The sequence below is a fragment of the Dendrobium catenatum genome, unplaced genomic scaffold (assembly GCF_001605985.2).
Source record: "Dendrobium catenatum unplaced genomic scaffold, ASM160598v2 fragScaff_scaffold_1028, whole genome shotgun sequence".
NCBI classification, from domain to species: domain Eukaryota; kingdom Viridiplantae; phylum Streptophyta; class Magnoliopsida; order Asparagales; family Orchidaceae; genus Dendrobium; species Dendrobium catenatum.
Genome location: NW_021319490.1, coordinates 933923 through 956094, shown reverse-complemented (window position 1 = coordinate 956094; position 22172 = coordinate 933923). Strand labels below are relative to the sequence as shown.

Here is a 22172-nt window from a genome sequence, read left to right as displayed (position 1 = left end):
CAGATCGGCCCGGCCGATCGCCAGATCGTCCCGGGACGATCAGACCAAATTGGATCGTCCTGGACGGTTCCCATAACTAGTTTCAGGCCGATATTTTGAACAGTGCCAATCGGCCTGGCCGAAGCCTCGATCGGACTGGACGATGCTTACAGAAAATCACCTGGAGCAAATCTGGGCAAATTCTGGAGCAAATTCTCAACTGATCGTTCCAGGACGATCCCAGATCGTCCTGGACGATCCTGGAGCAGATTTTGATATTACACTTGCTATTAGCCAAAGTCCCCACAAGTAATAAACACTCCTGACTTGTTAAGAAGGTTGATTGATACTCACATTAAAAGATGCTAGCATAGTCATCCCATTATATTCCGTCGGCCAATCTAAACGGTCAAGGAGCTTTAGTGGTGAAAATATAGCTTCAAAACAAGCTTCTTGCTTTGATTACAAGCATTAGAGCAAAAAATATTGGGAGTTTTCATTAGGTAACTTTTGGGTTTGTTTCTCAGCCTTAGATGTGATAGTTAGGTGCCTCGTTAGGAATCTCAAGCTACCTCATCCAAGGTGAGGTCCCCTTAGGATAGGGGTGACAATATGCCAAAGGCATGATTTTTGAACATTGGCTCATTTTATTATTAGAGGTTATACCTTCCAAGGTAACAATAAAAGACTGAAAACATCGATTATGACTGACCATCTGAGGTATTGAATATACATATTTTAATGAGTTTTTAACTTTTTATCAAATTGAATGCAAACGAATGAAATTTTATTTGTGTTATGTTTGTTAATGATAGACAAAATATTTGAGTTTGTATTCAAATGATTAATTATCCGAAGAAATTAATGTAAATTGTTTAATGAGTAGAGAACGAGCTGTTAGTTGATATAGGACTAGATGGGCATCCCTCATTGCATGAAATTCAATACATGAGGCAATTCCTAAATAGGCCATGAAAGTGGAACCCACAAATCTCAAACCATTGATTAGGTCACCTTCAAGTTATCAGTCAACAAGATGGGTCTTAATATGCTCAATTGTTACCTTTCAATTGGTCCACAACTTTGGACCTTTTTATAATTCATATTTAAACATAGTTTTAGTGCAGATAGGGCCTGCTTTTGAAGATGAGGTGATCAGTTGTAGATGGTCAGGATCAAGCTGTGTTTCACTCCTAAAATCTCATTGGCATTAGGCAAAGCAATTCACAGCATTTTCTATCAATTTCCGGTCATGCTCTGCGATGAAGCCATAAGAGCAATACCTTTTTCATCAACAGAAATTTCCATCTGAAGTTTAACCTTTCATGAGGAGGATTGGATCTGGATGTAAGGCCCTTTCTTCTATTCGTCCAACAAGAATTTCTAGAAGTTAAAAACATCTAGGATAATGCCAAGGACCTACCTAAACCAAGATCAAAGCATAGAGATCATCTTTATTCTTGAAACTAGAATGAAGATGATCTCTATGCTTTGATACTTGTTTAGGTGTGTCCTTGACATTATCCCAGATGTTTGCAGATCCAAGGGATTCTTATTGGACAAATATAAGAAAGGGCTGATATGTTGTCACAAAGAATGGTAGGAGTTGAGGCTGAGGGGTTAAAGGCTAAAATAACCCTAATATATGGCAAAAAGACTTGACTGAGGTTTGACATGCTAGCCAATTGTTAACTTAATGATATAAATAAAAATAAGACTAATAAAAATAAAATTCCTTCTACATCAACGCCAAAATAAAAATCAGACTGGTTTTGATGAGGACATCTGACCTTGGAAGGTTTATTAGAGACGAGGGCGACGATCTACGGCCATGATCGCACCGATTTAATTTTGAGTTATCATATGTATTTAATTTATTTATGCATTTTTTCGTTTCAACCCTCACTTGAGGGAATAGTTGCTTGTGACCCTTAGGGTCATGTGTGTCTTTTATTTATTTATTGTAAATCCTAGCTATTTATATCCCCTCTTCCTCTTTGGAGAGGCTAATGAATATTATTACAAAAAATTTCTGCACTTGTGTTTATGCATAACTAGTTAACATCATTTTGGGAGTATAGTACTAAATGCCAATTTAGTTCACTAAGTTATTCTTTGTACTCTTGAGGTATGGACAGCGATGTATTTCAATAACATATTCCAAATAATATAATCAAGTACCAACACAATTCTTGGAGAATTACCTTGTCAAAGAAAGAAATTAAAAGCTGACAAATAGAGCTTTGGTTTCTCTGACCAGAAAATTGGGACATAAACGTAGCACTTTTTGCAGCAAAGGAATCCTCAACGTGTCTCCATGTAGTGTGACCTTCATGAAAAAGAAAGGACAATAAGCATGAAACCTATAAACAAACCTTGCAATGTCTGCTAGAACAAATTACATTATTCTAGTAAAGATTGAACAACCTTACAAGCCGGCAAGTCCTAGAATATCAGTATATTTTCTGAATATGTTTTACACAAAAGGTTATCATTGACAAAGAGATAGACAGAAAGAGAGTGATCTTAGAAGAACCAAACAGTAGTCATATACCTTTCAAATCATTAACAATATTTCCCTTATATAAATCCCTGAGAGGAGGAAAAATTGCAGGCCTGCATGTCTGATATGCAAGACACTGAAGCATTAAAACCATGCCCAGCCATAATATTTAAAAGTAAACCTCCAAAGTATGTAAGGGTCGAGGAAAACCTGAAAGTGGAAGATAATCAGTAGGCAAAGTGAGTAAGAATTTAAAGTCCCTGCTCTTGGGTCATTAAGATGTTGTGCTTTGGCGCATTCTTTGATCTGCATTGAAGAATACAATCATATACAAGAGGAAGCTATTCATAAAAATCAAACTAGTCAATTAATCAGGTCACTGCCTCAAGCAAATAAATAATACCAACAAAACTAATTCACGGAATCGCTCATCAATGTAGCTGATCAAACGCAGGAGACAAGACTTGACATAACCAGCTTGGTTATCGATAGAGATGTCACAAGATATATTGTAGCATCTGCTCTGATACACGACAAGAGGTACTCTAGCAAGTCGGATAAACTTCATATTATTTGCAACACCTGGAAAAGAACATCATAATCAAATATAACGGTCAAAAAACAACCCCTAATAGAAAAAGATGGAGAGAAACACCAACTACTTCATTTCAAATGAATGGCGACTGTAAAATAAAAATATTTTACTGAAAATAACTTGAGGATTGGCGAAAAGTGGTAAGAAAAAATAAGTTGCCACTTTCTTGGTGTTGCAACATATGTTTTCTTCAAATCTCTAAAGATTCGCAAGCATTTTAAGTTTTTAACATTTGACTTTTAGTAGGCAATTTAGGAAAGTGTCAATAAATAAAAACATGAAAACAGAATTTGAATAAAACACACTTCACAAAAGATTTACAATTACCCTTGTAGTAAAAAATAAATATTATAATTCTTTGCAAGAATCCATAAGCTAATTGAAAAGTTAAAAAAAAAAGGAAACAGCACCAGAATCCACTTAAAGCAAGTGATGTGATCACCAACATAAAGGTTCTCCAAAAGAATCATGAAAGAAAAATTTTGGCATAATATTTAATTTTGGTTTTGTTACAGTTATTATTGACACATCATCAAAAATCACCTTGATCAATCACTAATTTTGAGGCATATTTGAATGGAAAACTTTCAAAATTAAATTTGGGACCATCTAAATTCCGATTTCATGAACCTTCAAAGCATTAATTAGGTAATCACATATTCTTCAAATATGACATGCTTATAATCGAATCCAGTGGCTTGAAGAGATGAATCCAACAAGCCCAAGATTACTTAATTATGATATCTATTGACCTGTATGCTGTAGCAAATAAAACAAGAAAAAAAAAATTCTTTCGTGCCTGTAGCGCCGAACTTGCACGATCGCAAAATCCCTCAAATCCCGCATATCTTCGGTTCGGACATCCTACGCACGATCCGACGCCGCCTCTCCCACATTCGCCTTGATTGCTTTGTCCTGCCCGAAAGGGGTGTAGCTTTCGATTGCTGCTCTACCTCTTCCTCTCGCTAAGTTTGGCGAATTCCTCTGCCGCCGACTACCCTAGCTGAAGCCTCAACCCATCTCCGCCTCCTTCCCTCTTCCTCACTTCCAAGACACATCCAACTGCATCCAACCGCAAGCAAACCAACGTCGTCGACCTCTTGCTTCCGTCAAAACCTCTCCTGTAGCCGAACTTGACGTCAAATCAAACCTCTGGCTCCGGACCTCCTCCTTCCTTCTTTGTCGACGGCAGCCGAACCAATCACAAGACCTAGCCGACCTCCATCCTTCGCCTCCTTCGTTGTTGTTGACTTCGCACCCTCGACGACGTTCCCTTCCTGTTGGAGCGGAAGTTACGACATTTTGATCGAAAGCAAGGACAGGAGCCGCTCATTGTGAAGGTAACTTTATCCCTTGCACGGGCTTCTTCGGCTAAATCCCGCAAATCCACCAGGCAAAGTGCAGGGAAACAGAGGATTTAATTCGTTGTAAGATTTAAAAGTCCCTAAATCCTGTTTGACGTGCCGACGGGATTAAGTTAACAAAACCTGCATTAATCCCGTCTCCCCACAGGAGTTAGTATAAATCTTGCTCATTTCCTATCGCCAAACAGCCCATTGCAATATGGATAAATGCAACTTCAGATAGGGATCTCCACTATCTCCTAATTTGTTCATTTTGTGCTCTAAATTAAATTGGAATTAAGAAGATTGAAAGCTTTAGATTTCAATTACGCAATTGAGAAAGCAATGTATAGATTGAATTCATGGGGAGCACGGTGGATATCCAAGGCAGGAAGAATGCTATCAATTGTCATCAAAATACTTCTTGGTATTAATGAATGCACCACCTTGTATGAGATCATGGAACCAAGCAGGAATTTTTTATGGCATAAGGAAGATGGGAGACAAGGACTGCATTACATAGCTTGGGATACATTATGCCTATCTATCAAAGCAGGAGGTTTCGATAAACTAGGAGCATTGGAAAGACAAGGCCCGCTGAGAGCAAGACTAGCATGGAACTTCTTACAAGATCAAGATTCACTCTTAAACAGAGTTTTAAAATACAAGTATGGTGATGGCATTTGGGATGAAGGTGTTAAAATATATGCATCTCCAACTTGGAGAATTTTGAAAGAAGGTGCAATATTCCTGAAACCAATAATAAGATGGAGAGTTAAGAATGGAGAAAAAATTAACATTACAAGAGACACTTGGATACTTGACAGAAGACTTAACTCTTGGCCGGCTACATGTAATGTAAACGAGTTGAATGATGAGAAGGTTTCTATATTAATCAAAGATGATGGAAATTGGAACAAGGAGAAGTTGAACATTTATTTTTCAGAAGAAATGGGTAAACTGATACAACAAGTTTCTATTGGAAATGAGGATAATGAAGATAAGATTGAACTAATCTGCAATAACTCAGGGAGATCAATCACAACACTGTCTTATGAAACTATTACTCAAGTTCAAAGCGATAAGGCGAAAAATATTAGATGGATAAAAAAATATGAAAGTTAATCAAAGGGAATTTCTGTTTTTGTGAAGATTACTGAATGAAGCATTGCTGCCCAATGAGTGGTTACACCATAGAAGCTTAACTGGCAACAAGGACTGTCCTAGAGGATGCCAAATTCCAGAAGATACTCAACACATTGTTGTTAGATGATCTAAGCTAGTTGAAATATTGCTGAAGTTGAGACAATGGGGAATCAACGTTCCTTTGTTTCAAAGTATATTGCAATGTGAAGACGAACTACAAAACAGAGCAAGAATGAATGCTGGATTGGCTAGAATTTATGTTTTAGTAGTTCACTATAATTGGAAGTTTCATAACGTCTCAAAACATGGAAAAACTGTTCCAACTACAGCATATATAGCGGCTGAAATTTTATCTAATGCTTGTTCTATACAGTTAGCTCCAATCGAGAAGAATTGGGACACCAATCAGCAAACGTTGTCCAAAGCTTGGCGCCCCTCACCTGAAGGTTGGATGAAACTGAATGTAGACGCGGTAGTTTTACTATCAAATGTGGCAGGTATTGTAGGAGTGCTAAGAGACCACAAAGGGAGAATGATGTGTGCTTATGGAAAAAAAATGATACATTGGGACATTGCTTTTTTGGAGCTAAAATCAATAATTACTTTTGACAATTACATTCAATAATGGATAAGCGAATATAAAGGAATAATAGTGGAAGGAGACAATGTAAATATCATTAATAATCTCCAATTCTCAATAAAGATGAACTCAGAGAAGAATAAATCTTATAGGCTGGACCTTTCTTTTCTTGAAGTCTTCAACAACATCATTTTTAATTTTGTTCCAAGAGATTATAATAAGGTGGCAGATTATTGCTCCCATCTTGCATTATTAGGCTATTTTTATTGGGAAACATTCGTAGATACAAAACTTCCATCAAGCTTTGTCGACTTGATTAGGAAGCACTGTAATAGGTTTATTTTTCTTTAGTAGTTTGTAATTTTCTTTCTTTCTTTAGCATTAATGCAATATGCATCTTTTATTCAAAAATAAAAATAAAAATAAAAAACAACCCATTGCAAACAGAGAAAACTGAGGGTTTAATTACTGTGAGAGTTAACAGTTGCATGAATCCAATTAAATCCTGCATACCATATTTAATCTAGTTCAAATCTTGCATATATTCTATTATAAATTATGCACGAATTAATTATAGTTAATTATTTTTAATTATAATTAATTATGAATAATTATAAATTAGTTATAAATTTATAATAGTTAAATTTAATCATCATTAATTATGTTTAATTATAGTTAATTATTATTCATCATACATTTATCATAATCAATTAAGTTTAATTATGATTAATTATTTTTAATTATAATTAAATATTATCAATCATAATTGAATATAATTAATAATAATATAAAGAGAAATGCTTCCCTCGCCTCGATATGCGTGCCAACTTCATCGTCACCACCACAACGCAAATGTATAACCCCTCCAAACTCAAAATTCTGAGAGCCCATTTTTTATTCTAGTAGCACAATAAAACAATCACTTATACACACTTTTATTAGTATGGTAGGAGGAAGTTTATTGCGGTGCTCGTGACAAAGCAGGTTTTCAAAAGTACCATTTCAGCATTTACGACATATTGAAAAATTGCCTATACACGCTTTTATTAGCATGGTAGGATGGGAACCTGATACAATGCCTACGACAAGACAAGGTTACTTGTAAGTACCCTCAAGCAAAGGGAAACCAATTGTCTTGTAAAATAAGTACTCTCAAAGACCCCATACACGTCTTTATTGGCGCTGTGGGAATGAAAACTACATGCGTGACGTCTAAGGACACCTATCATACACGCTTTTATTAGCATGGTGGGATAAACCCAGACTCTTAAAATTTCTCCTAAACATGGGAGATGCTAGGAGGCTGCCGAAATTTGCACTGAACATGAGACTTGAACTTAAACTAAATGTAGAGGACTAGACTTGAATAAATACAAAAAGACTTAAAAATGAACTTGGACTCAAACTTGAACTGGATTTGAACTCAAATGAAATAAACTGAACATTAACTCAAGCTTGATTTGGACAACAAAGGACTTGAATAAAGCTACACCAAGAAAAACTTGATTAGAACTTGAACTTGAACATGGTGTGAACAAACTGCAGGGGCCTTGGCTACAAAACTTAAATTAAATGAACAAGGATTTGTGAACTTCAATATAATTTGCTTAAGATGATTGCATTCAAATGAACTTCATGCAACCAACTGACAACTTTGATCAAGCAAATGAACATTAACAAATCAAATTGGAGATGTAACGACTTGCTTATAAATAATGACTCACGGTGGATGAGAAGTCTATATCCCATCCAGAGGCAGCAAACAATATGAAGACCAATGAGTAATCAAAAGAATCATGATAAATTACTAAACACATGCTTATGAGCTAATGTTAGCAGGCTACAATCAATCTAAATGTAGCATATAACATAAGTGCATACAAATCACCTTGATCATGGATAACATATTCATGAAGAACCTATGAAGAATATGAAAGAACGCTAAGGCTTCCCTCCAATCAATGAAAACCAGCTCGTAGATGTATATAATAGTTTTCTACAAACACTAGAAGTTGAAATACAATGAATATGGTAAGCTGCTGAGGAACATGATGATTCACTGGCTAATATGTACAAAGGTACTGACGCGAATGTAGCTCAACTAGTAGTCAATGACAATTCACAGATGAGCACATTTACTTGCATATAAGTGACAACAAGAGATTTGCTGTAGATATGATGAGTCTCCAGTGCATAGGGATACTCATGTGAGGCGTCTGTGAGAAATATTTTTAAAAATACTATTCTGGTCTCATGCGATTTATTTTATTTGTATTTTAATATTTTCTTTCAATTAAATCCACATAATTGGACATTGTATGTGAGACCTCGTTCCCTTACTGTTCCCCTCTGATTTGGTTTTTCCTCTCAGGATCGTTCGGGACGATTTGAGATCGTCCAGGCCGATCGGCACTGTAGAAAATATCGGCCTGAAAATAGTTCTGGGAGTCGTCCAGGACGATCGATTTTGGTCTGATCGTCCCGGGACGATGTGGTGATCGGCCAGGCCGATCCGACTAATGATATAAGAAAATCAGCTTGTTTTGAGGAGAGAGAAAATCATTTTAAAAACAAAATATCTGATTTTAGAGAGAGAAAGAGAAAGGGAAAAAGAGGAATCTTGGGTTTTGGAGGCCGCGGAGCGCTTTTCGTCCGACGCTGCTGTTGGGAAAAGTGTAGATCTCGTGGTAAGGACTCCGATCCTATTTCTGTTTTTCAAAGATATTGAGTTTTGGCCGAGTTGTGATCTGTTTTGTATTTTCGTAGTCGACTTTTCGACATGATTTTGATTTGACACAACTTTCACCGCACAACTTTTAGTATGTTATAGATATGATCATTGTACACGATTTGACTGTATTCTACGAAGATTTTTTACCGGTCGGAATTGATTCTACGCGATTTTAATTGAATAGAAAATATCAGGACTTGATTTGATTTGGTTTCTATAGACTAATAGTCTTGTATTGATGTTATAGATATTCTACTGTAATTTGAAAGAATTTGGAATTTGTGCCTTTTTGCAGGATTTTTTGTGTAAATTTGACCGACTGCCGTTACTCTGCCCGATTTTCGTACGATTTCTGATTTCCTGAGATTGATTAGATTGCATTGATATGTGTATGACTATTGATATGATTGTCCTAGATTTCTTTATTATTGTTTATTGCATCGATTATGCATTGATGATTGTTACTGAAAGACAAGTGGGAACCTGGTTGAACGTTGGTTGGAGATTGATATTGACCTGTACAGGATGATGGGCTGACGGGCTTTCCTTTAAACCATAGATCATCGTATATAACGATTGGGAAGTTATAAGGAGTTTATTTTATATGCCGACGCGGACAAAAGAGTGACGACTCTTCTTTGATAGAACCAACTGTAGCGAAGATATCTACAAACAGTAATATAGATTCTACAACAAGCATATGGATTTCTACAACAGCACTATTGATCAATGACTAGTGTTTGTGCTTGTCGAGTTAAGACCATTTTATGGATTGCATGTTATAGATATATGGCATTGTATGGATTTCCTGATCTGCATTGATTTATTGATCTCGATTGGATTTATCGAATTGATTTATTATTGAACGGATTCATTGATTTCATTGATTGATCATTGAGCATTGATACTACTTGATTATTGATTATTGATATTGATATGGACATGGACGGCATAGATTCATAGACTCATTGATACAATTGAATTCTTTATCGATTTGACTTCTGCTGGCTATTGATTTATCGTATTTCTTTCTGATTGCTTTGATCGACTTGATAGTATAAGACTGGATTTGATTGATTTGACGGATTTATTGATTTTATTGATTTATCGTATTGCTTTTCCGATTGGATTTATCGTATTGATACGGCACCTCGTATTTGATACCGGCACCTCGTATATTACCGGCCACCAATATGATATGGATCCTGCGTATTGATTCATAGAGATGACACTTGATATTGATATAGTATTGTATTGATTCACGGCACGATATGGATATGGATTCTGTGGTATTGATTCATAGATAATCGACAGCGACATGAATATTAGATTATATCGATTGATAGATACTGATATCGACATTGATATAGATATGATATATGACATATGAATAATTATTGATACGACAGATCCTGACATGATATTGATACATTGAGTTCGTCGTACCGTTCTCGATTGATTGATTGAATGATTGTTGCCGTATGGATTTGATTTATCGTAGAATATATTTCCTTTATGAAGCTGATCGTATTGATTTGAGTCCAATTGACCTGCTAATGATTTCATTTGTATAGATTTTTTTCAATTGCTAGGTTGATTATTGAGTTGATTCGATTGTTCGATGGAATTCCCTGCTGTTAGATATAATTGACTGGAAAGTGCTTTATTGATTGAGATGATTTCCCTACTGTCATCGTACGTCTGACGTCGTCATTATTGAATCTGTCGTAGTGTCATTGAACATAATTGGATTGACTGATTTGCAAGAGTACGTTCTGACACGAGTCCCTTATTGAATTAATTGACGCTATTGATTGCTATTAATTGATACAGACATCCTATTGATTTGATTGATGATATAGGTACAATGAATTGATTAGACGATACGATGATTAGAACTGATAGTATTGATTGATAAGATAACTGCTACATAGGATAGATAGTGATTGGAAGCACTTACTGATTTGATTTCCGCTGTATGGACTTGATTTCATTGACGATGGATTTCCGCATTGCATAGACTCATTGACCATTGATTGACTTGATTTTATTGACCTGCATATTGATAGCATCGCCGTGCTTTGATTTCAGTTGTAGGCTTTGGTGACCTGCTGGGCTTTGTAAGCTCATTATATGTGGTTTAAATTTCAGGTCCGAGCAAGGCAACTGGAATGGAGTTCGATCAGAATGTTAGACAAATCCTTTCACTATTTGATTCTGGGGCATCACATTGTACCACCCCGAAGAGTTGACTAATATCATTCTATCAATTTTAAAGAAAGAAAACTATAATTCATTCTTCTAATCGAGTTTAGCGTGGGGAATATACATATCATCATCCCGATGGATGATAAGCATATTATCATATTGTCCCAATTAGATTAACGAATCATAGATTCATTTCCATAATCAAATATAGAAAATATTCAATTAACTATGAATCAAATCGAATATTGTTCTATCTTTTGATTATGAAATTGAATTTAAAATATAAATAAGGCTAATCTACGTTTACAGATTTTTCCCTACCTTAGAAAGGAAAATAAGATAGTGTTTATTTTATTCTGGGTTTAGACTTCCTATAGGGGCAAGCCCCTACAGTTAATTACATCCATAAGGGAATACTCTCGATTAAAATGAAGACTAAATAATTTTAAAATATATATAAGTTTAAAAAAATATTTGGGCTAATTAAGTTTTCTATGATCAAGCTTTAGATTATAACTTCTAACACTGAATTTGAAAGATTTAGATTTGATTAAAAATTTAAAAAGTGCAAGGAGAAAGTATATACATTATGGACTTACCACCTGCCTAGAGTGGGCTGCCAGCTAACAATCCTAATCATAATAATTCATGCAAGATTTAAGATAGCTCTATCCTAGAAATAAAGGAATAGTTAAAAATTTTGAATCAGATGCAATATAACATGCTTATAAAAAAATATAAAATCTATACGAACGTTAATGATGCATGAAATAGTATATATAAAAGAGCTGATTTTATTAATATAGAATTTACAGGTTATATCCCAGGGTTTGCAGTAAAATAAAGGTGGCCAGGCCCTACCGATAATAAATCTGGGATCTAAGCCTATAAGAAAGTAGAATCAAATATAATTGCTTATGGTCTTGAGGCTCCAAGTCTTTTATGGAATTTTAAAAAGGAACATCTTCCTTAGGGAGGATATTACTTTTTGGAGCCACATTTGTATGTATATAAGCAGTCATTTTTTATTCTTTTACAAACTCAAGACACTGTACAACTCGATCTATATATAAAAATATAGGAAATGAAAATTACATCTCTTTATAGTATATCAGTCCCTAGAAACATTCTACTTTTACATGAAAGTAAAAGCATGTAAGTAAAATACATAAATTAAAATGTATGCCATAAGTGCGTTGTGAATAGTTATAAATGTAAGAAAGTAAAAATAGAAAAGTAGAGTACACGGTCCTCACTTATTCACTCCGCTCTCTGGTGCACTGACATAAAGTAAGTATGCATGTTATAATTTTTATAGAAAAGTAAGCAAACAAATATGGGTGTCGTCTAGACAAGACACCCACAATCAAACCACAACAAACCACCAGTCTAGCCTAGGCTAAAGTTGATTGTCTTATCAAGCATCTAAGTGTGTGAAAAAGGTCATATGGCTTGGATAGGTCCTATAGAAATTTATGTTTGAATTATATGTATTATTAAGGTTTATTATTAAAGGCCAAAAAGGAATTTAATTGAAGTTTAAGTAGTATGTATTTGACTTTTAAATTATTCTAATTTTAAATGTTAGAATTATTAATTTAATTTTAAAGAACTTATAGATTAATAACCCCTCAAGTGCAAGAAGTTATCAATTTATAAGTCATTGGACTTTCAAAATGAACACCTATGTTATAGAGAAGACATGTGTACATTTAAGAGTCCCCAAAATTTTATTAGAGAAAGAGAAATGGACCTTATAAATGGAATGTGACATACTTTCCAAAAGGAATCATATATGCCACATAAGGTCTGTCTATTATTATTTGTTTGAAGACCCCTTAATCTAAATGTGTTAGTACCTTCCTAAAAGGAATCATGCATAACACATAAGATATCTTTTTTGTTATTTAAGTATTTAAAAGTCCTTTAAATCAAAATGCCTAAAACTCTCAAAAAGGAATCAAGTTTTAGGCATAAAGGCCTTAATCCATTCAATTTTAATTAATAATAAAATTTAAATGGTTAAAATAAATTTCAACCAATCAAATTATCAAATTAATTTAATTTAAATGAATTAGAATTTAATTTAAATGATTATGAATTTTGTCATAATATTTAGAATTTTTATTTAATTATTGGATTTTAATAATTTTTAATTAAATATGGATGATTTATTAATTAAATTATATTAGAAAATTTTTCAAAAAATTTTATTTAAGTTGAATATAAAATTTTAAGTTATTATTTAATTAATGTTTAATTAAAGGTATTTAAAGATTTAATTAGAGTTTAAATGAGGTTTAAATTTAAATTTGATTTTAGATTGCTTATGAACTTAATTTAGGGTTCATTGAAATTAATTTGAATTTTTAAAGAATTTTATTTAAATTATTATGGTTTATGTAATTAAAGGTTAATTAAAGGCTGATTAAGGTTTGATTAAAGATTTAATGAAATTTAAGTCTTAGTTTTAATTTTGAATTATTGTAAGTTTGACTTAGAGTTGATTGGAGTTAATTTGGGTTGATTTAGATTTTTAGAAATTTTATTTGATTTATTTGGATTATTGAAAATTTAGACCCTTAAAGAAGGGTCACCTAAATTTAATAGTTGTTTGAAGGTTGATTAATGTCAGATCAAGATGAATTTGATCAAAAGGTATATGAAGCTAGTTTTCTATGTTTATGTTTCATCTCAAAAAGGATGTGTGTAGTTCTTCCTATATTGATCTAAGTTAATTAAGATAAGGCTCTTAGTTATTATCCTTAGTGGTGTCACTAAGATATAGGATAGCAATCAAGTTTTTCTAACCCTTTGAACACTAATTACAATCACACCACAAAATAATCATGAGCAAGTGTACTAATGTCCTAATATCCTATGGAAAGATCTCATAGCAAATTATTGAAGTTATAGGTTACTAGATGATCTATGACTTAAACAATTAACTATCAAGAAAGAGAAGAATCAAATTGAAATGAAATGACTTGGGGACACAAGCAAATATCTCCAAATAAAATTCAGTTCAATTTGATACCATGATCATGCATAGCTTGACAACTATTCATTAAAAGCAATGTATTATTAAAAATAAATTTTGATTAGACTATGCATGACTATGATCTAAACACATTTTTCAATGAGATGAGACCTCTCATTGATTCCATAGGATTCTAACATGCAATTGTAAGAATTGACTTGAATTATATATGAAATTTTAAAAGTTTAAGTCAAAACATAACCTAAACTTTCATAAATTCAAATATAAATCAAAAGTACATCAAATGAGCTTAAAAAAAAAAAAAAAAAGATTAGGAATAGAACCTATTTTATCTCTGCCAAAATTCAGACAAAGAAGATTTATATATTTTTATTTAAAAATAAAAATATGTTTATAGTATAACTAAAATAATAGAAAATATACTTATCAAAATTAACTAAAATTATTTTTAAAATAAAGAGATTTTCATTATGAATCCATAGAGCCCAAAAACTCATAAAATAGATTTAAAATGAATTTCTTATGATTTTTTGAAGTTTTGAACATTTTTTTTAAATTATTTAAATGATTTTTAACTAATGAGTCAAACGACGGTGCTGACCAAGTCGGGGTTTTCCACGCATCGAGACGAGATCAATTCAAATGGTGGCGGTCAAGCGGACCCTCCTCACTTATCTAGTGTGGCATCGCTATAAGCCGTCATATCTAACAACCTGCTGATCCAACGGCTAAGATCAAACCCACAATTTGATCCTGATTGAGGACAATCCGACGGTTGAAATAACTCCGACGGTTTGAATGAACGATCAAGATCTAAACAGACTAAGATCTGATCATCTCACTAAACCGAGCGATCAAACCATGTCACAGATTTGATGAGATCGTGACCATTCAATCCAAAGAGAACGAATCGAAGGGTCACAAGCTCATCTTCAACCTCCATACTCCGAAAACCCTAGAATCTTTTTTTATTTCATTTTCATGAAATAGTGAACAAAATAAGCTGAAACTTTGGACATAGATATAATAAGTTCTAAAGAAGATTAGCGAAGAGTTTTTAAGCCATTTGATGCATTACTTGAGAGGTTATTTAAGAACCTATAAAAAAACTTAGGGTTTTAAATATACCTTAATATACTCAATGACTTTAGATGATTCAGGTCTTGTTGAACTTGTAGATTATCCGTGTTTAGTTCCCTTGAAGACCCTGAGCTTGGAGGATCACTAGAACTGGACTTTGAAAAGTTTAGAGGAACTTGACTACGGTTTGCCCTTGATCCCATCTCCGGCAAGCTCCAAACATCAAGAAATCACCAGAAAGATGGATAGGAAGCTCTAGGGAGTCAAAACGAGATGCTAGAGTTCTAGGAGAATGAGTAGAATAGGAATTATCTTAGAATGAAGGAATCCATCTATCTTAGCCTATTCCATGTGTTGGAGGGAAAATAGAGGGTTAGGATGCATCAGGGAAGATGCATGGATGGAGGACATGTGTCCCAAATGGTTATAGGAGCAGAGAATGTACTGCTCATATGACAATGATAGATGCCCTTCCCACATGGAGGGGGGGGGGGGACCACTAGAGCATAGAGCAGTTGGGACTCAAACTAGGACTTGGATTTGGTTAGGTTAGCTCCTAGGAAGGTTCTGGAGTAGTTTGAGTGAGCTAGATGTGCTTGGTTTGGGTTGGGTGAGTTAGTTTGGTCGGGTTGACCACTAGAGCTCACTTGAGCTCTAGTTTGATTGTTTGACCGGTCAATGGAGCTGAGGTGGCACTCAAACCATTCTTAGAATACATCTAAATGGCTGGATGGACACATGGGTTGGGCTACATTTGTTGAATAGGTCAGGTTGACCATAGAAATAGTTCTTTAAGCAACGAGTTGACTAGTTTGACCAGTCAACTCAATCAATGGTTGATGAGATGGATTGTGAAGAGTCCATGGCTTGTTGGTTGAGTAGTTTGCAAAGGTTTCAAGTGATTTGATATATTATATGAGTGAAAGAGTATTTACATGGTGAGGTTTGACCATGTTTAAGAGTTGATAAAGTCATTGACAACTCAATGATGAGTTGACCTATTATAGGTTGGAGTGCACTTGAATCATATAGTGGATTAATTGTGAATGCTTGGGGGGTTTTGATTGAATCACTTGCAATGATTTCATTAATTAGGTCTGTTTTGACCAAGTGTGGGTCAAGCTGACTCAGTCAACTAGTGACTACACGTGATGTCTAAGAATGGTGTGCAGGTCAAATGATAGGCCCAAGTTCAAGCCCAATCCTTCTATGCAGGTAGATAGGAGTTGACACGGTTCGAACCATTAAATAAATATACGATCATGTTGTTAGCTGAAATATTTGTTTTATAGTTCATGTTAGGCCTTCAAGGTCTATGAAAATAAAAATTCATTAATAAAAGTATACAACCGACTTGAACCCGATCCTCTGTCGGCAACTAACAAAGTCGACAAGGTTCAATGAACAAAATACAATGACCCTATATGCCCCGATGATGACAGTGTTGAGTATAAATATCAACCGGAAGGGATCATATATTCTTAAATGCCCTCAAACTTCTACAAAATACATATATTTCCAAATGACCCCATATACCCTGATGATTGCCGCATTGACAAAAGATCTCAATCGGAGAGGTCAATTCCAAATATTTCAAATACCTATCAAATTCTTAAATGCATGTGAAAACTCAAAATCTCCAGAAATTACAAAAATCTAAAATATTTAAAATTAAAATTCAACTATTAATCACTTAAATTAAAATCCATCCATCCTCCACAACAAATTGTCAAGGTGGACAAATATGAAAATAACTCCAGCTCACAAAAAGCTGATGTTTGGTCAAGAATATCACTAGGATTCATTCTCAAATTAAATATTAAGCCAAATTTAATAAATAACCCCTATGTTTCTTCAAAATAAAAAGATCTGTATTTTAAAAAAAAAATTATGTTAAAACAATCAATATATAGAGAATAATTTCAAATATATGTATATTTAAATTTCTTTAATTATTTCCTGTATAATTGTATAATTAAATTCAAATTTAAATGACATAAATTTGATTATATGTGCATGTCTTATAGGGGTGTCAATTCGGGTCAATGGGTCGGGTTCGGGTTGAACCTGGAACTGATTCGGCACTATTCGGGTCAACTCGAACCCAACCCGTTTTTAAAAATGGGTCAGGTTTTCGAACATGAACCCGACCCGACACGAATGACCTGAAGTTAACCTTAAATTGCTAGTTTTCGGGTAAAAAATCAGGTCAATCTTCAATTTTCGGGTAAAAAACGGGTCAATCTTGAGTTTTCGGGTCAAATAGGAGTTTTTGTGTCTATTTCGGGTTGCTAGGTCAACCCAAACCCGATCCTATTTTTAAAACGGGTTGATTTTGTTGAACCTGAACCTGACCCATTTCGAGTTCGGGTTGATCCTAACCTGGATTTTTCCGGGTCTGGCTCGGGTCATGTTTCGGGTCGTGTCAAAAATTGACACCCCTAATATCTTATGATTTTTGAGCAACAGCACATGCTAATTTTCTTGATTTGTGCACGTTGCATCGAGACCCACGTCGATTTACTTGCACGACATTAATTGAACAAATTGGTAATCAATTTAATTATTGTTGAATTCCGAACGTGACAGCGAAGTCCATTTTGTAATCGGACATCATTTGGGCTATGTTGCGTGCCATTTTTCGCTGTTTGTGCATCGCTTCCTCAGGATGTGTGCTTCTTTCCTTGCACATCTTTAATTGTTCTGATTGGCTGTCATTTTTTGATATTGAGGATGTTTCCAATGCAACGGAGAAGTTTGTTTCGTGATTGGACGTCTTTTCAGCGACGTCGAGTGCTAACTTCCTTGATTTGCATAGCGTCGCCTCGGGATTCGCACCACTTCACCAGGAAATTCCATTTGAACAAATAAAATATAGTTTTTTTAGTGTCGACGATGTTCTGAACACAACGACGAAATCCATTCTAAGATTGCATATCGTTTGGGCGATGTTGCACGTCAATCTCGGGTGTCGGTCATCCCTTTGGACCGATCTCGTCTGATTTGACTGTGAAGGGTCTCCATTTGGGCAAATTCAACGTCCTAATTACAACGACCCAGTCCGTCTGGCAATCGAAGGTAGTTTGACCTTTCAAGTGACGTGTCGCATTAACGCGCGCGTTGCTTGATTCGCCAGTTTTGTCCTTCTGCATGTGGTTTGATGTGTGGGGGGTCTAGAGATAGCTAAGAAATGGAGGGTTACCATTGGTTGATTAACAAAGTTAGAGCTTCAAAGCTCACTCAATTCACAAAGTTAGAACTTTAAGTATCCTAATCTCATGCAAATCAAATATTTTTGAACATTGTCTCAGTTACATACAAAAAGTGCAATTTTGAAATATTTGGAATTCTAATTGGTCTATCAGTCATTGTTTATGTTTCTCACTATTGATCTTTAGCAATAATTCTCAAGAATAGACAGGTTTAAACAGGAAAGGAAATCTCTGTATAAGAGAATACCAGTTCTTTGTAAAGCCCACATTATATTTTCTAGTGCATTTAGCTTGCGCCTTCTATTCCCAGAAGAAGCGCTATATTGGGTCATATCAATAGAGATGTCCAAATCACCCCATCTACTGTAAAGGTTTGAAATAAAAGATCCGAAAGGCTTGACCGAAGCACCTGCATTTGTAAATTTTATCCTAAATTATAGAATGCAGAAATATTAGACTAATATTCATCAGGAACATGATGGATGCAGATGAGTTTTTTTTTTTAATTTTATTTTTGATAATTTTTTTATATAATCATAGATTAAAAATCTAATAGCTGCGACCAAAGTAAAAAAAAAAAAAAAAAATTGCGTCTCCTCGTCTAGGCATTATCATGGTCGTCCTAGCCTTCGATCAAGTTTTCACGTTCTCTCATTCGCATCAGTAGCCTGTAACCGTGAGTCTCTTTCTCTCCCCTAGTTGTTTATGAAAACCATATTTTTATATTGTTAATTTTCTTTTCAAAAAATTAATTAGGTCAATTTTTTTAAAAAAATATTCTTAAATTAAATTAATTTTTTTAAACTAAGTACAACAATTTTGTTTAATTTTAAATAATTTTGAGATTTTAAATAAGATTTTTTCGTATGGTTTTTGTTTATTGTTCACTCAATAAATTTTAATTTTTTATATGAATTCATTTTTTAATTTGTCTAATCATTCTCTGATAAGTGTATTATATTTATATAATCTCTAATATATTTGACATAAATTTTAGATAAGAAGGTTTAATAAATTAAAATTTTGTATATTGTCTAGAGGACGATCATAAATTTAGATTCAAGGAAGGTAAAATACTTGCACGCAAATATTATTAAATTCATTAAAAATATTTTGTAATGCTGTTCAAATATGCTTGTTCTCTTCTATTTAATAATATATCATTATATTTTTTGTCATAGACATGGAGAGCTAGATAGTTAACAAGAAATGTTTAAGTTGTTCAGAAGATCTCAAAAGTGTTGATACTAATGGGTAGTTTGCGCAAGTGTATCAAAACACGATTTTAAAACAGTTAGCTTGGTTTAATTAATAAACTTAGTTCATTCACATGAGGAGTACACACCAAAAGTTGCTTAAAAAATAATAGATAGCAATTACCGCTTAATCTATGGTCCATCTGAATAGCATCTGTAAGCTCATTAATGGCAATTTCTCGATTTTGAATATCAGCCACCGTGGGTTTGATACAAGAAAGGATTTCCTTGACGCAGAGTTCTAACTCAGAATGAACATAGATGTCTACTGGCTCAGAATATGCCATCATGTTACTCGAATAAGCAAGCAAAGAACTATGAACTCCTACAAAATAAAAAATGAAAATGAGCAAAGAAAAAATAACAATATCAAATAAACGATTAACATCATATTAGCTTTCCCAACTCAAGCAGATTAACCACTCAAGGATAGATAACATAGAACACAATTGAAGATGCAACAACAATCTTACTTTCTGTTTGGGGTGGCTTTATGCTTTATTTTTTTGGCCGTTAAAAACAATTTTCTCATCCATAGTTTCAATCATGTTTTTTTTTTTTTTTTAAGCAATGTTCTAAGAAAAAAATTCAGAAGCTGTCATTCAAACGGACAGGCTAATTTTCCTACCACAAAAACAGTCAAAAAGATTACCAAACGAAACCTTAATAAATTGATTACAGTTGCAAGACCCGAGGAAAAAACTGCCAGAAAATTATTTAAAGAAAAAAAAGACAGCAATACGTGACAGAATAAGCTATATTATTATACCAACAGCAAGAGGAAACATATATACCAGGGGGGGGTCATTATGGACACGGACATCGCTTAAAAACACTATCAAAACAACAGCTCAACTGGGAGAACTTGTAGCGATTTATCATTCAAAAACAATCAAACAACTTGATATAAAAAATGATCTTTTTTTTTGTGTTCAAGCAATAATAAGCATAATTAAAATAAAAAAAAAAACAATAATAAGCATAATTCAAGTTTACAGCTCGATAAGCGAAGCTGATCAATTGATAAACGCAGATATACGAGCAGAAATCAAAACATTGGCTTCCGAAAAAGGGGAAGAAGAAGGTAAGAGAATCCAAAACCCTAAAAATGTGTCGCGATCAAATAACTAATGGCTGTAAAGATGGGGGTACTGGGAAAGAATATTGATAGAAAGACTGCAGTTTACCGACTACCAAGAGTAATCCACGAGAAGAAAGCAATCAGTAAGACCATTAGCTCCTAACAATTTATCCCAGAAAGCTGCGCGGGCACTGAAAAGACCATTAGATCGCGGCGTTGTCTTTTGGCTGCGAAGACTCCAGGTCAAACTGATATCAACTTCTTTTTAACTTCTTTTCTTTTTGGAAGAAAAACTGATAAAAATAAGTATTTCAAAGGATTTTGGTAAAAAGCTTAAGCTAGGAGAAATTATTCTTGCGGATAAATCATCCACAGTGGTATATAGTCGTGGTATAAAACAAATGAGTGATGTGGCACGTTCCGCTGGCCCTCAAATCTTTCGAGACCAAGAAGTGTTAAGTTGTGAGGAGAAAGCAAATGACCATGTGGGATATACAATAATTATGACAGGGTTTCCTCCATTTTAAACGTTGTGTCTCCCCGTTAGATTGTGTTGAGGGACTAGTTACGCAGTCATGCGATGCGCCTCCTAAGAGATGATAGCGGTAGGTACATCTGTAACTAAAAAAAATCAGTGTCCGCGCCTATTCTATCTAGTGATTAGAAGCTTAAAAACTTAATTAAAATACTATGATATATATATATATATATATATATTTAGATACCAGTGTGAAGGGGGATTGGGAAATAAAAATTCATATAATGAATATTTTAATTATATTATATTTTATTAAAAGTATTATTGCAAGACAAAAAAATCTCAATTTTTCTCATCATATAAAATCAATACACCAGACATGATTTTATTAAAATATCAAAACAATAGAAGGATAATTTGGATATAAATTCCAAACTCATCATATTATCTTGTGAACAAGCACGATAGCGATTAATTGGATAGCTACATTTCTGTCATCACGAATAATACAAAGCCAACAGATTATGAAATTTGTGAATGAAAAGACAAATCATCAATTTAAACACAAGATTGCACCAAGCATAACATCTTTAATAGCCAAGTAAATTGTCAGTGGTCGTTTTCTAATCAACTTCGGTTTACAGATTTAGATCATAAAAATTTCTGTGTTCTTTTGGCAAGCGCTAGATCGCATGTGGCTCATTCCATCTTGCTCGCCAGTCTCTCCATCATCATCCATAAAAGAATCTTGAGAAACATTATGATTTACCTAGGATAATATCTTAATATAAAGTAGAGAACATAAATAAATTTAGACACTTAAATTACTCGTATAGTACACATTAAGTAAACAATGGAGATATGCAAGAGAGTTCTAGATCTTGAAGATCGAAAGAATTTGAATGTGAGAGATGGGATTTACTTTGGTTTCACCATTGGGTCAAGACAATGATAGTATAAATAAGAAGAAGCAAATAAA

The 22172-nt window shown here is 34.0% G+C and overlaps 1 protein-coding gene across 1 annotated transcript; it reads right to left on the bottom strand.

Moving 5' to 3' along the window:
• Window positions 1–794: 794 nt before the first annotated feature.
• On the bottom strand, window positions 795–20457 carry LOC110115997 (protein HESO1-like). Its single transcript, XM_020849457.2, has 8 exons — window positions 20429–20457; window positions 20287–20336; window positions 19759–19959; window positions 18626–18787; window positions 2886–3064; window positions 2693–2788; window positions 2534–2603; window positions 795–2308 (listed from the first exon to the last, which is right to left on the bottom strand). Exons 1-8 carry the CDS (start codon window positions 20455–20457, stop codon window positions 2127–2129), a joined length of 969 nt encoding a protein of 322 aa, XP_020705116.1. The 3' UTR covers window positions 795–2126.
• Between the last annotated feature and the right edge of the window lie 1715 nt (window positions 20458–22172).

Bases quoted from the DNA above. Each gene is read 5' to 3' on its own strand.
- LOC110115997 (XM_020849457.2), bottom strand. From the start codon at position 20,457: ATGTCCGTGTCCATAATGACCCCCCCCTG. The intron at 20,337-20,428 runs GTATATATGTTT...ATTTTCTGGCAG, and splicing joins TCCATAATGACCCCCCCCTG to TTTTTTCCTCGGGTCTTGCA. The intron at 18,788-19,758 runs GTAATTGCTATC...TTACAAATGCAG, and splicing joins GATGGACCATAGATTAAGCG to GTGCTTCGGTCAAGCCTTTC.